This window comes from Tenrec ecaudatus, chromosome 8 (assembly GCF_050624435.1).
Source record: "Tenrec ecaudatus isolate mTenEca1 chromosome 8, mTenEca1.hap1, whole genome shotgun sequence".
Taxonomy (NCBI): domain Eukaryota; kingdom Metazoa; phylum Chordata; class Mammalia; order Afrosoricida; family Tenrecidae; genus Tenrec; species Tenrec ecaudatus.
The window spans coordinates 156,752,854-156,766,302 of NC_134537.1; the positions used below are offsets into that span (position 1 = coordinate 156,752,854).

General features: G+C 46.2%; 1 protein-coding gene across 1 annotated transcript in view; it reads left to right on the top strand.

Moving 5' to 3' along the window:
• NBAS (NBAS subunit of NRZ tethering complex) overlaps window positions 1-13,449 on the top strand; it is a 383,893-nt gene that overhangs the window by 351,790 nt on the left and 18,654 nt on the right. The window contains exons 49-51 of the mRNA XM_075557089.1: window positions 3,002-3,141; window positions 6,273-6,411; window positions 11,993-12,121. Coding sequence (XP_075413204.1) covers window positions 3,002-3,141; window positions 6,273-6,411; window positions 11,993-12,121 — 408 coding nt within the window. The remainder of the gene's footprint in view (window positions 1-3,001; window positions 3,142-6,272; window positions 6,412-11,992; window positions 12,122-13,449) is intronic.

Sequence of the window (13,449 nt, forward strand, 5' to 3'; positions counted from 1 at the left end):
CTCACACCCTTGGTCCTGAAGGTATCATCCACCCTGGATTCCCTGTACCTCCAACCCTCATATGTACCAGTGTACAGCCTCTGTCCTATCCAGCCCTGCAAGGTAGAATTCGGATCATGGTAGTTGGGGGGAGGAAGCATCCAGGATCTGGGGGAAAGCTGTGTTCTTCATCGATACTACCTCACACCCTAATTAACCCATCTCCTCTCCTAAACCCCTCTATGAGGAGATCTCCATTGGCCGACACTTGGGCCTTGGGTCTCCACTCTGCACTTCCCCCTTCATTTAATATAATATATATATACATATATACACATACATACACACACTTATATCTTTTTTTTTTTTACATGATGCCTTATACCTGACAAATGGGTGCATAAGCAAATGTGGTGAAGAAAGCTGATGGTGCCCGGCTATCAAAAGAGATAGTGTCTGGGGTCTTAAAGGCTTGAAGGTGAACAAGCGGCCATCTAGCTCAGAAGCAAATAAGCCCACATGGAAGAAGCACACCGGCCAGTGCGATCACGAGGTGCCCAAGGGACCAGGTATAAGGCATCATGCAAAAAAAAAAAAAAGATATAAGTGTGTTGGTGACTGTTTTTCTTGTTATGTGCTTACTGCAGTTGGCCGCTGTTTCCTCAGCATCACGGTGCAGCGGTCCTTGTCGGGAATGCTGCTAATCATGTGGAAGTGGTTGGCTTCTCTCACTGTAGCCTGGGGAAGGCCGGGCCTGGGGCCTGCGCCTGTCTTGCCAGAGTTCGGGGATGCCAAGTGCTTCCTTGCCTGGGCAGTGGCATGCCAAAGGCCTTCCGATATTTTTATTTACTAAACGTTTCTCTGATCTTGTAGGAGCACTTTAGAAATTACTCTCATATACTCACTAAGTACTTATTGTAACATCGACTTTATACGGAGTATTATTTTTAATCGTGAGACTAAGCCGGGGAATGAATTAAGTTTTCACTCGCAAGGAGTGTGTACTCCTACAGAAGAAGGACAATCGGTCAAGCAATACTAAATACCGCGCTGCTGTGAGGCCCGAGAAGGAACACGTAACAGTGTGAGCGCTTTAGCAGAGAGCAGCGCTACAGCTCGGCTGACTGAGCTGTAAGATGGCGTTTGAACAACTTAAGTGAGTACATCGGCGAGCTGCAGCGAAGATGTAGGCAAAGAAACCAGATCCGTATTCCCGAGGTGGGGCTGCATGGTGTGCAAGGCGGTGGGGTCCTGTGCCTGGAGGTTCCCGCTGAGGGAGTTTTAGTCAGGTAAAGAACACCCTAAGGCTCTTGTTCTCCTTGCTGAATTTCTCTATATGTAGTCCAGAGACTATTTCCAAACCCGCAATTAAAACATCAACGTAAATAATGTAAAGCTTATTGTTGCTTATTGGATTCTCTAAGGTTATAACACCGGATGTAATTACAATTATATTCTGGCTCCGCCACTTCCTGCCACGTCCTTCTCTCCTCTGTAAATGAACCAAGTCTGCCTCTGTTGTCCTTTGCACAAAACTAACTGTTCTAGGGGTCTTGTGATTAGAAGTTATCTTGAAAACACATGATGCTTTTGTATTATTATTTCATGGCGGGGCTTTCATGCAGGTTTGGTAAAATCTGACGGGTCGCCCTCTTCGAGCAGAGCTGCCGTAGATTATCAATACCTTCATGGCACGTTTCAACTTTTGAGTGAATATCAAATTCATAGTGTGGCTTTTTCAGATGACTGTTTGGAATCCGAACCAGAGTGCCCATTAAATGAAATGTTTTGGAAACAATGCAACTAATGCAGGCAATTTAGCAAATATATAGGTAACCATCTATACTTATGATTCTTATAGGTATAATTATCCGAGTCAGGAATGTCTGTGTTCTCAAATAGAAGGAATTTAGAGAGATTTTTAAACTAGAGAATCAGTTGTTGGCTTGCATTTATACATAAAACTAGATTTTAACTTAAATGTTTTGTCCTCAGAGATATTGAAGATGTGATTTTAGGGCTGCCATGATGTATGAGTAGCACTATTTAGTTCTTCAGTGACATAATAAATGACTACTGTATGTATGATAGAAAACTCAGTCACATTAAATATGGAGTTGAATAAAATGTTTTATTTTATTTTAATGTATAGCAAAGAATCAATGCTAGTAAAATCCTAGTATAAATTAGGGAATTTTTAAATTAAAAGATCATTTTATTGGGGGCTCTTACAGCTCTTATAACAATCCATACATCAATTGCATCAAGCATATTTGTACATATGTTGCCATGATTATTTTCTAAACATTTACTTTCTATTTGAGTCCTTGGTATCAGCTCTTCATTTTTCCCTCTTTCCAACCTTCCCACCCTCTTGATCCTTTGATAAATTACAAATTATTCATTTCATATTCTTACACTGACCGCTGTCTCACTTCTCCCACGGTTTCTGATGTTCGTGTCCCTTTGGGGGTGGGGGAGGTTCTGTGATCACTGTGACCCATTCCCCCCTCACTCCTGGTATCAGTACCCCCATCCCTGCTCCTGGATTCCCGTCCCTGGCCCTGTCGCTGTGCGCATACGCCAGTCTAGCCCGCAGTGAAAGGCAGGGGCACTCGGTCATCATGATGCGAAAGCTGGAAGTGGACCGTGTACTTTAAAGCAGCAACAGAAAAGCAAGCCCACTTCCATGGAGTCGATTCATTCCATAGTTTAACATAGCAAACATTAAATACCATAAACCCCAGTTCTATGAGATGCTGCTTAAATTTTTTGATAAAAGAATTAAGAAATTGCCTCTAATTTTGTTGTTCTAATCTAAACAATTTTAAATACAATATTTGAAATTGAGTAGGGCAGAGAGCCATTCAAGATTGCTTATTTGCTTGTTTTTGTGTTTATACGGGTGTGTTGCACTTTGGTTTTCTTTACCTTGTGCATATTATAAAGTTTCCACAAATCACACTATTTAATGAAAACAATCACACTCCGCCCGAGTTTCAAGTGTGGTTTCCACTGACAGGTGGCTGTGGCCGACATTGAAACTGAAGCGAGCCGCGGCTCTCTCTTCACGGAGCTCCTGCAGTCCAGCTTCCGGGAGGACGACTTCCAGCACTTGGCGCTGCTCCTGCAAGCGTGGCCTCCTGTGAGAAGTGAAAGCGTGTGAGTACTAGCATCACGTCCGCCTCCTCGGTGCTCCTGCCTGGGCCTTGGCCCTAAACGAGTAGTGCTTTCCAAAGAGTCTCCTTGCAGACGACCTCAAATTCTAGTTCAGACAGTGCTTAATGATAGCATCCTATTTATGAGGTTTACAAAACAATTTCATCCTGGTGCTTTCGCCAACAGCCAACAAAGGACTACCCTTTCATATAACTCATAACACTAGCCTGTGAGTCTGTGTCAGATACGTGACTAATTGTCGTGGAATGAAAACACACCACGCTATGTGTAATTCACGTAGACTATCACTAATTCTCCCCACAAACCTGCAGAGGAAGGAGATGCTACCCCAATGCCACGGAATTGGAATTGAGGTGCGGAAGTGAGAGAAACTGGACGTCGACAGCTTATCAGTGGAGGAGAGACAGAATTGCGGCCGTCTTCACAGCCGTGCTGTGTCCTGCGTGGCATGCTGAGCTTGCAGCTGCTGCTCACAGCCACGCGGGGTTTTCATGCACTGCCTTGTGCTGCCAGCCACACGACTTGCTCTTCTCCTGTGGAAGATGTGGCTAGATTGCCTCCAAGCTCATCTGCTGGCGATCATGAACTGCTACTTGTTTTTGGCAAAAAGGACCAGTTCCAGTGGCGGCCTCTATTCGAAATGCCCTTTGGCTCCGGGACTCATCCTGGTCATCCTTACGGGCCAGACCGACTCTCCCTTGATGTCCCGTGTGCTTTCCATGGGGAGGAAGTTAAACAAGATGGCAGCCTGAAAGGAAATTTCACTGTGATCAGTGTAACGCTGCCGACGAACCTCTGAAACAGACGCCCTACCTTCACTCCCGCGTGAGACCCTTCAGAATGTCGAACGCATACCGAGGAGAGTGGTGTTTTGTTTGGTCTTGTTTTTTAACCAAGTGTATTTAGGGAAAGTGAAAAGCAGCTTAGCTCTCCAGCCTCTGACAGAGACGGCATGCCGACATGCACTTCCAAGAACAGATTGTTTCCTGCACCTTTGAAACGGCGGTCAGGCCCGCGCGGCAGGAAAGCCTCCCGTTTCCCTGGTGACAGGAAGATGGGAGCAGCTCGTTAAGAGCACACCCTCAAGTGGCAGGTTAGACTTGCTGAACTTCCTGTGGGGGCCTGGGAATCTGTTTATAAAGAAATCCCTACACGATGATGATGTGAAACACAGGCCATGTAAAGTCACTCACTTGCTGTCGTCACGTATACTTACAAGATGCAAAATCAGCTCGATTTAAGCTTGTTATACACTGGTAGAAAACACGTTCTTAATTCTTAAAGGTATACTCTTATTTTTGTAGTCTTGTTTTGAGATTCATACAGTGCTAGCCCCTGTTACATCATTAGCATCAGAACAAAGCAGGGAACAATTTGCTGAACCCCCAGCAAGCATTTCTCCTCTTCCGAGTACTCCCAGGCCAAGTAGACTCGTGTCCGACCGCCTTCTGCCTCGAGTGCTGCTGACCAGAGGAGGCCGTCTGATGGGATCCTTCCAAAGATGTTCTCAGAAGACTTTCAGACCTTTGAATGTGAGACTGGGACGTTTCCAGAATCTCCAGAGAGAGCCTTAGTGAGAGAGAGGAGGGGAAAGAGAGAGAGAGAGAGAGAGAGAGAGAGAGAGAGAGAGAGAGAGAGAGAGAGAGAGATAATGTGTGGCCATGCTTGAAAATACAGTTAAGTTAAAACCTAACAAATATGCTTGGCATGCCCCCCGCTAATTTACCGATACCAGCAGTGAGGCTTAAGGACTGTGGTGTTTGGTTTTCAGCCCTTGGCTACATGAAGACAAAGATAGAGTCGCAAGTTAGTAGTTAGAGAAGAGATTTCGTTTCCCCCCCGTGGATGACTGCTAACTGCTGAAGGCCACACTTGTATCATTTGTTGTCAGAGCCCTGCTGCTCACTGGTGTGTGTGCTGCTGGCAGACAGACAGACAGTCTCTTCCAGGAACACCCAGGAGAGCAGAATTCAGATTCTGAAAGACGAAAGCGGGGGTTAGTCCTGGAGCATAACACGAGTCCTCCGACAACCAGACCTTCGCCTAGAGACCCTTCGTCGTACTTTGGAAGACGTGTTATTTTCTGTTATCACAGCTGAGAGTGAAAAAGACATTGCCAGACTTCTCTAATCATGATGGCACTTGATATTTTTCTGAGGAGGCAAGGTATGAGATTCATTTAAAGGTAGGACACCCTTCGATGTGTAGAGCCTCGGGTGTGCTAAGGAGACTGCAGACTCTGAAGACGTACAATGTGCCTTGGAAACCAGTATGCGTAAACCGTCACTGTCCAGGGCCTGCGGAGTGAGTTCCTCCCTCGCCTGTCTGTGGACATGCATGTCGTGACGTGGTAATGAGACCCGGGCGACGGCCGTCAGGGCACGGGGGGACAAGGCCTTCTTCTCCAGGCGCCTGTGTTTGAGAAAGAGGGAAACACTGTGAAGCCGAAGTATGCCTCCCTGCTGCCTCTGTGCTTTCCCTTCTGCTGGACGCAGACCGGCCTCTGACCTCCACCGTCCTGTGTCCTCGAGCTCTGCCACGGTCCCATTGTTCTAGGGCAGTGATCCGATCACCAAGTGACCATAGTTCACAGTGAGCTGCTCCTGCTTTTCAGAACACTTGACAATTGCAAACACCATTCATTAAATAAGCCACCCTGCAAGGAAACCATTGTCTTTTTCATAAATGAGAAAACGGAGGCCCGGAATGGTTGGGTGGGCGTCTTCTCCAGAACCAGATTGAGTGTGTGTGTGTGTGTGTGTGTGTGTGTGTGTGTGTGTGTGTGTGTGTGTGTGTGTAGCTTTATGAATCATCCACATCATAAGTCAAGGAACCAGAATTTGAGCCCAGATCTCTAACTTTCAAGCTTATCTCTGAACTCCCGGTTGTTTGCAGGCCACTGGGGAACTTGTTGCTATCACAGCAAGCTCCTTTTTCTTTACGAGGAGCTTGGGTTTTCCACATGATATTGCTAAAGGACTGCACCAGCTAGATACTGACTAATGTGCCATAAGAGTTTTATTTCACAAAGTGAGACTTCTTTCTTTTTTAAAGTTGCTATTACGATTGGGATGGGCGTGATCCTTTCCAATGCTGTGCATTTTCTCCATTAGAACGGACACTCACCCGTGGGTGAGACTGGCGACAGCGATGTTGACCAGATGCACCGCAGACAACAAGGAAAGGCTGGGAGAGGAAGTACTGAAACTCTGTCGGTCTCTGTATAGCACCCAGCAGATGCTCCCTGCCGAGGTGAGTGCGCAGCGAGGGGCTCGGCGGGGGTCTGCCTTTTCACCACGCAGCTTTCTAGTGTAAGCATACGGAGGCAGTGCTGAGGAGCCACTGTGGGGAAGAGCCTGCCGTTTGTATCAGGCAAAATGAAGAAAAGCGACAAGAAAGGATGCTTTGAGAGATGTGCCTTTTGGTTGGAGCTTTGACACCAGTGTCTCCAGACAACGAGAAAGAGTCTGGTGGTGCTGCTGACAGCCCGTTGGCAGGTGGGGACGTGGAACCCAGCGCGGGGTGCCTCGCAGACGGCCTGGTGGTTGGCGTGCAAGCCCTCGGAGCCCACAGAGCAGTTCGATCTTGTGCACGCAGGGTCGCCTTGACTCCGCAGCAGCGTGCACAGGCCATTCGGAATAAGAGAGCCTGGGGCCATACAGCCTAACACTCCGACAACACTGGGTATAGATTTGGTAGGCCATTCCTGAAGGCAGTATATGGAAAAGGGAATCCACTGTAATAAAACTGACAAAACAGCCTTAGACGGGCGTTTGATCTGTAAGCACCCATTTTCCATAGGCACCGGGACAGAGACTCAGCTGGCAAGTCAGTCCTACCGTTCGTTGCCTACGGGGTCCAGAGCAGCGGCTCTCCACCTTCCCGGTGCCGCGGCCCTCTCATACAACAGCTCCCCCAACCACAAACGTCTCTTTGCTGCTCCTTCATCACTGTCATTTTGTTACTGTTATGAATCGGGCGACCCTGGTGAAAGGGTCGTTTGACTCCCAAAAGGGTCGCGAACCACAGGTTGACCCTTGCACCTTGAATCCCTAGTTCTTTTTTAAATGGATAAAATATTTAAAGATTCAATTAAAACACTTAGTCCCTTCCTCAGAATACCTTAAGGATGCAGTCACAAGAATATTTGCTTTTAATGATTATTATTAGGATTCAAAAACCTATGTCAAGTTTATCTCCTATAGGGTAAAAACTCAAAACCACTAAATCAATTTAGCACCATTCCCCAAAGGCTTCCATTTGAGACGTGTGGCTGCGCAGAGTGCGTGGCTGAGTCAGAATCTGCAGCGGGGACTCTCGTTCATGTGTGCTCTTCTGGAAGGTATAAAACGGGTGGTGTTCCCACAAGAGCCCTGGGCGCAGAGCAGGCTGCGAGCGGATAGGTGGGGTGTTTGAATCCAGTAGCCGCTGTGGGGACAGAAGACCTTGGCCATCTGTGGAAGGTTGGACCGCTTTGGAAACTTGAGGGGACAGTTCCATCCTGTGTGGGTGCTGTGAAGTGGAATTCAGCTTGATAGCATCTGGTTTACATGAACGAGTTTACATAGCATGACGTGCATGTATATTATACTTAAATGTATACATACTACCACTGACCCTTGAACAGCACAGAACTGAGAGTCGGCAGGCCCACTTGCATGTGAGTTTGTACCCCCGTGGCTCTTGTAGTACTGGAGCCCTGGTGCCAGAGGGGTCCACAGTGAGCTGTGATCTGTAGGTTGGCAGTTCAAATACCAGCAGTTCCTCTGGAGAACGACAGGGCCTTTCTACTCCCTGGCACAGGCAATGACTTTCTCAGGGACTCATGGGCAGTTCCACCCTGCCCCATGGGGTTGTTAGAAATGAGCATTGAGTTTGGTGTGGGGTGCTTTTTTGTCTCGTGGTGAGCACACGGGTTGCCTACATGCGTTTTCATCTGGAGCATATAACCAGCCACCTGTTATAAGCCCATCATTCCCAGCAAGCGAAGAGAAAGGAATTGGATTTAATCTCACGTTGAAGTAGGCCTCTACAACCCCAGTTCTGGTTTGAGGAAATAAAAGGATGAACTTAGCAGTTCTGTTCCCACAGGGGTTGTCCCTGTGCTGCCTCAGTTTCTGTCTCTGTCACACTTAGTTGTTGCTGAGATTACACACAGCAGACCCTGCACCAGTTCGACTCAGTGTGCTCTCGTTCGCCGACCTCATCCTTCTGTTGGCGCAGGGATGCCTCCCGCCTTTTTGAGTTGTTCCCCCCACTGCCCCTGACTGGTCGTGTCAGTCACTGTCATCCAGCTGATCTTTACAGAGCACAGTGGCCAAAGCAGAACTGTTAACTAGTTAAGCTAAATGATTATTTGGTTTTAAGATGACATTGGGCTCTTTTTGGCTTAAAGTTTAAGTGTTATCCAAGGACAATGATTTCATGTTTACCCATGCTTCATTGCTTCCGTTTAGACTATCTGAGAATTTTCCGTTCTGTTCTGCTGCCCTCCACGGTCTCGGGTCAGTGTGTGCCCTCAGGAGCCAGACACCATCTCGTTCTTGGGTAATATTAAACCCGGTCCCTCTGGGGCAATAGTCACAGCCCGGGGGCTCAGGAGCAGTTAGAGACCATTCCCATCATTCATCCTGGGCAGTGCCGACTATGCAGGGCCCTGCTGTAGCGGGTGCAGGGGTTGGGGGTGGGGACACAGGAACCAGTTGGCACATGGCAGATGGGCCAGATTATCAGGCATGGGGGTGTGTATTTCGCCCTCCCAAATATTTTCTGCCAGTTCGGGTGTCCTGGATTAAAACTCTGCGAGTCTGTTGGCACAAATGCCTAGTGAGTCTTCTCTGTCACATGCACGTTAAGGCACACATGTTAACACCACTACCTTTCCCCACACCTCCACCTCTCCCATGTCCCTCCAGAACTGTCAGTCCATTGTTTTCTCCTCCAGATTGTTCTTCCAGCCTATGTTATTTAGACAGACCTGCAGAGATAATAACATGCACAAAAACAAGACAGGGCAAAACCAAGCAACATACAACAGAACAATGACAGAAAAAACAAAACAAACCACAACAAGTTCAAGCATTCTTTGTTGGCCTTTAGGAGTGTTTTCCAGTCCAGTTTGTTGGGGCACCATGCCCTGGCCCCAAAGTCCACCTTCAGCATTCCCTGGGGACCTCGCTGCTCCATTCCTTTGTTGTTCTGTTGCACCCCCTTAGTGTTTTGCCTAGGTGTGGCGGGATCAGATCGGGTGCACTCCCTACCCTGTGTCTCTGGTGTTGTCCCCTGTAGGGCCATGGGTCAGTGAGGGGCATCATATTTCATAGTGGGGCATGCCATGTGGTCTTCTCTGTGGACTGGCTGCTCTAATTGGGAACACCGTCCTCTCGGACTGGTGGGCCAGGATGTGCTCCACTCTCTCCTCCTCCCCCTTCATCTGCTCCCATGTGCTCCGATCAGATATGTACCTCTCCTGGGCTGCAGATTCAATGCCCTCCTTTGAAGTAAATATTTTGAGAATGATGAGGGCAATGAATGTATAAATGTGCTTTACACAATTGATGTATGCATGGATTGTGATAAGAGTTGTATGAGCCCCTAATAAAATGATTTAAAAAAATAATAAATCCTAGCACCACCTTAAGAACATTTAGTTCTTAGAGCATGGCCCTGCTTGACAACTCTTCCTCAGGAAGGGATCATAGAAGATAAGGTGCTATAGCAAAATGTGGGCAAGAATTTAGATGGTGCCCGGCTATCCGATAAAACAGTTTCTGGGGTCTTAAAGGCTTGTCTCCAACCAAGCAGTTATTTAAGTGAGTTGTCGACTAAGTCCACATGGGGGAAGCATGTCAACATCAGTCCCCAAAGGATTCTAATCCATGTAATCAGAAGTGGGAGGGAGTATCAGGATCAGAGCCTAAACTGTGCGAATCGGTGTGCAGGAGAGTCATTTGTGGAATTGCATCGGAAATGAGTGTCCGGAGAGCTCTTCCTGTCTAACAGTGAGGGTGGGAGGACAGTGGTCTCCAAGCCGAGTGCTGGGAGAGAGGCGTGTAGAAGACCAAAGGCACAGCCTGATGATTTGAACAGTTAGAACTTTGTCAGCAGACACGTCCCCCACACACTGTGATTCAGACTGTATCTCATTTCGTTTCCAAAATCTTCTGTGTTTAGTTGGTATGGTTTGTTTGAGTTTTGGTTGTTCGTATTAGGTGTATCTCAGAGGTGTTACATCATTGGAGGTCACCTTCTTAAAGTTGTTATGTGTTTTTCCTTTTTTGGTGTCTGAAACCCAGGATTGATGAACCTATAGGGACAGCAAGTACAATAAGGATTTCGGGGGAGTGGGATACAGTGTGGGGTGATGGGGGGCTAGTGAAAGGGAGACAACCTGAAGGAGTCCACATAGAAAAAGAATGTCGACACTGGTGGTGGGAGCAATTGCACAATTCCACTTGATGCGATTGAACTATGGAATGATATGATATAAATCCCAATTAATAATAAATTTTAAAAATAAAGAAAAAAAGGGCACTCATGGTAGGTACCTTTCCGAGTGAATGAAACAAACGGATGCTCTGATAATATTGATCAGTGTCACACAGTTACTGCAGCAAACCTCCCAGTCTGAAATTCTCATGCCTGGCTCCTTTCCAGGAGAGATGTGTTTGGTGAAAGCTTAAACAATAATCATCAGATTGGTTGGCGTTCCAAAGATAACTTCATGCTAAACTTTGAATAGGACCCTCCCATATTATTCTCATTTAATCTGCTCTTTACGACAGAATAACAAAGTTATGAAGGTATCATGGAGTGGCATTTTCCTCTGATAGGTTTCTATTGAGTAGCACACAGGAATGTCAGAATTTCACTCACGAGGTCCCTCTGAGCAAAGGTAGCCATCTATGCTCACTTCCAGCAGCCCCTCCCGGAGGCTGCAGACCACATCCAGGCACCCACAGAGCGGTGCTCAGCAGGAAAGAGTCGCGTGTAAATGTTTGTTTTTTTTTAATTATTATTCCTTTGTACTTTAATTGGAAAAGGCTACCATTTGGTTACCTCACGAAAACAATTATTCTCAAATGACAGGCTCAGCCAGTTTGAAAAGCTGAGAATAGAATTCAAATCCACGTGTGGAGCTCCAAACCCTTTTCCCCTGACCACAAATATCTGAAGTCTATTAGGTATCCGATGCTTACTTTGACATTAAACACCTGATAAACAGGTCTTTAAAATATTTAGTGTATTGATTTCTTTTCTTGTTTTGGGTATTAAATGAATATTGTTCATATTTCTGGCAACTCATAAAAGGTTTACTCTTTATTAAGCATGTGCTGTGTGCTGAGTGTTGTTCAGTAGTGTCATTGACAGCCAAGTACAGTTTCTCCCATTTTTCTAGTTTAGGAAAATAAATTATAATACTATGTTCACACAAAGAGATATTGTGCAGCCATTAGGACAATGTGTACACAAATATCTAATACCTTAGAGCCAAACCTGTCCACTACCATCAAACGGGTTCCCACTCGTTTCAACTCAATATAGTGTTGATAAGACGGCAAATCTTCACGGGAGCTAGTAGGTTTGAACTGCCAACCTTGCAGTTAGCAATCCAGTGCTTTCCCTGCTGGGTCACTAAGGCTTCTTATTATCTTCGACACATGTTGAAGTGAAGGAAGCAAATTCCGAACACTGTAGTCAGAGTTCTCCTGTGTGTACGTCTCACGCGCTCACACTTACGGAAAACTGTGTGGAAAGTCACAGGCACCAAAACACCAGCGGTCAGCAGTGTTTCTCTGCGTTCTCACTCCCGGAATTTGACTTCTGCTTTCAGTGCATCAGGGAGCTGTGCTTGCTGCTGCTCGACCAGTGCCTCCTGCTTCCGGCCCTGAAGCTGCTTCTCGAGAGCCGAGATGAGCACCTCCGTGCGCTGGCGCTGGAGCGGATCACAGCCGTTGCTAAGGTATGGCCGGTGACGTCGGGAACGCATGAGCATGCTCATCAGTAGTCACCTAAGAAGTATATGTTGCCGTATTTTGCAAACACTCACTAAGGAAGCTCTTTCCATGAGCCAGACTCTGTTTAGCTACTAAACTTCAAAACGAAATAACAATGCTGTTTCTCTAGAGAAGCCATATAGTAATTTCTTTTGGAAAATATCAAAGCAGCCGGACTAGTCATGTGTTTTAAGAGCTGTCCCCTTGTGGTGAGAATTTGGGTCTAGGAAATTCCTAGAGTCATGCAGGTTTTCCTTTCTGAATGTATGTGCTCGTGAAATAATTGCTTCAAGTAGTGTTTCCTGGGCCCCATATTACACCTCTCACGTGTCTTCTCTGGAAACGTATGCCATTGCTGAAAGAGACTTCTTGGCCTGAGACACGGTATACAAAAGTCAGGTCTTGATATGTTGCCCTCAAAGCTGCTTGTCGTGTCAGGAAGGAACATTTACTGTTTTTTCCTTCCATTTAGACACTTCATTTTATTTTAAGGAATTCATGTTATTTCTTACTCAAAACCCATGGAAATATCACTCTTTTATTGTAATTACTTTTGTGTGTGCGATTTTGCTTGTGTGTGCATACACACACTCTCTCTGTCTCTCTGTGACAGAGAGTCACAGAGAGTCCCTTTATGAGTCCCTGGGTGGCAGACACTGCTATGCTGTGAACTGAAAGGTGGTTGGTCTGAGCCCACCCAGGGATATTGTGGGTGACAGGCTTGGTGATCCACGTTTGACAGATCATTCACCATTGAACAAGATGTAGAACACAATTCTGCTCCGACAGATACAGACTCACCATGAGGCCGAATCTATATGCAAATCATTTATAATTCAAAGAGACTAATTGGCATGGATTTATACCCACTTATCTATAGACTGCTCTATGACGTGTGTGGACAGGTGTCTTTAGTTATTATTCACAAGTGTCACGGGATGTTTTCTGGGACCTGGAAAGTAGAGGAACACTCTAAAGGTTCATGCTTGCCATATAAAACAGCGACGAGAGTGGGACAAAGACATGGAGAATGTGAGACTATGTGAAGGACTAAAAACTGCATTAGTTGCTTATAGAAAGTAGAACATTTATCAACAGCCATCATGAACAAAACAAAACAAAATTGTTGTTGATGATGATTTTTATTTTCGGAAGAATGTGCATGCTGCTATAAAGAGCTCGGGAGTACATTCCGTTTTCACTGATAATCATGTAATACCGAGGGCCTCTCTAGCAACTGGGCTGAAGTAGAAAATCCAGGCAACGTCTCTATTGACAGGCTCGCTATCTGTGT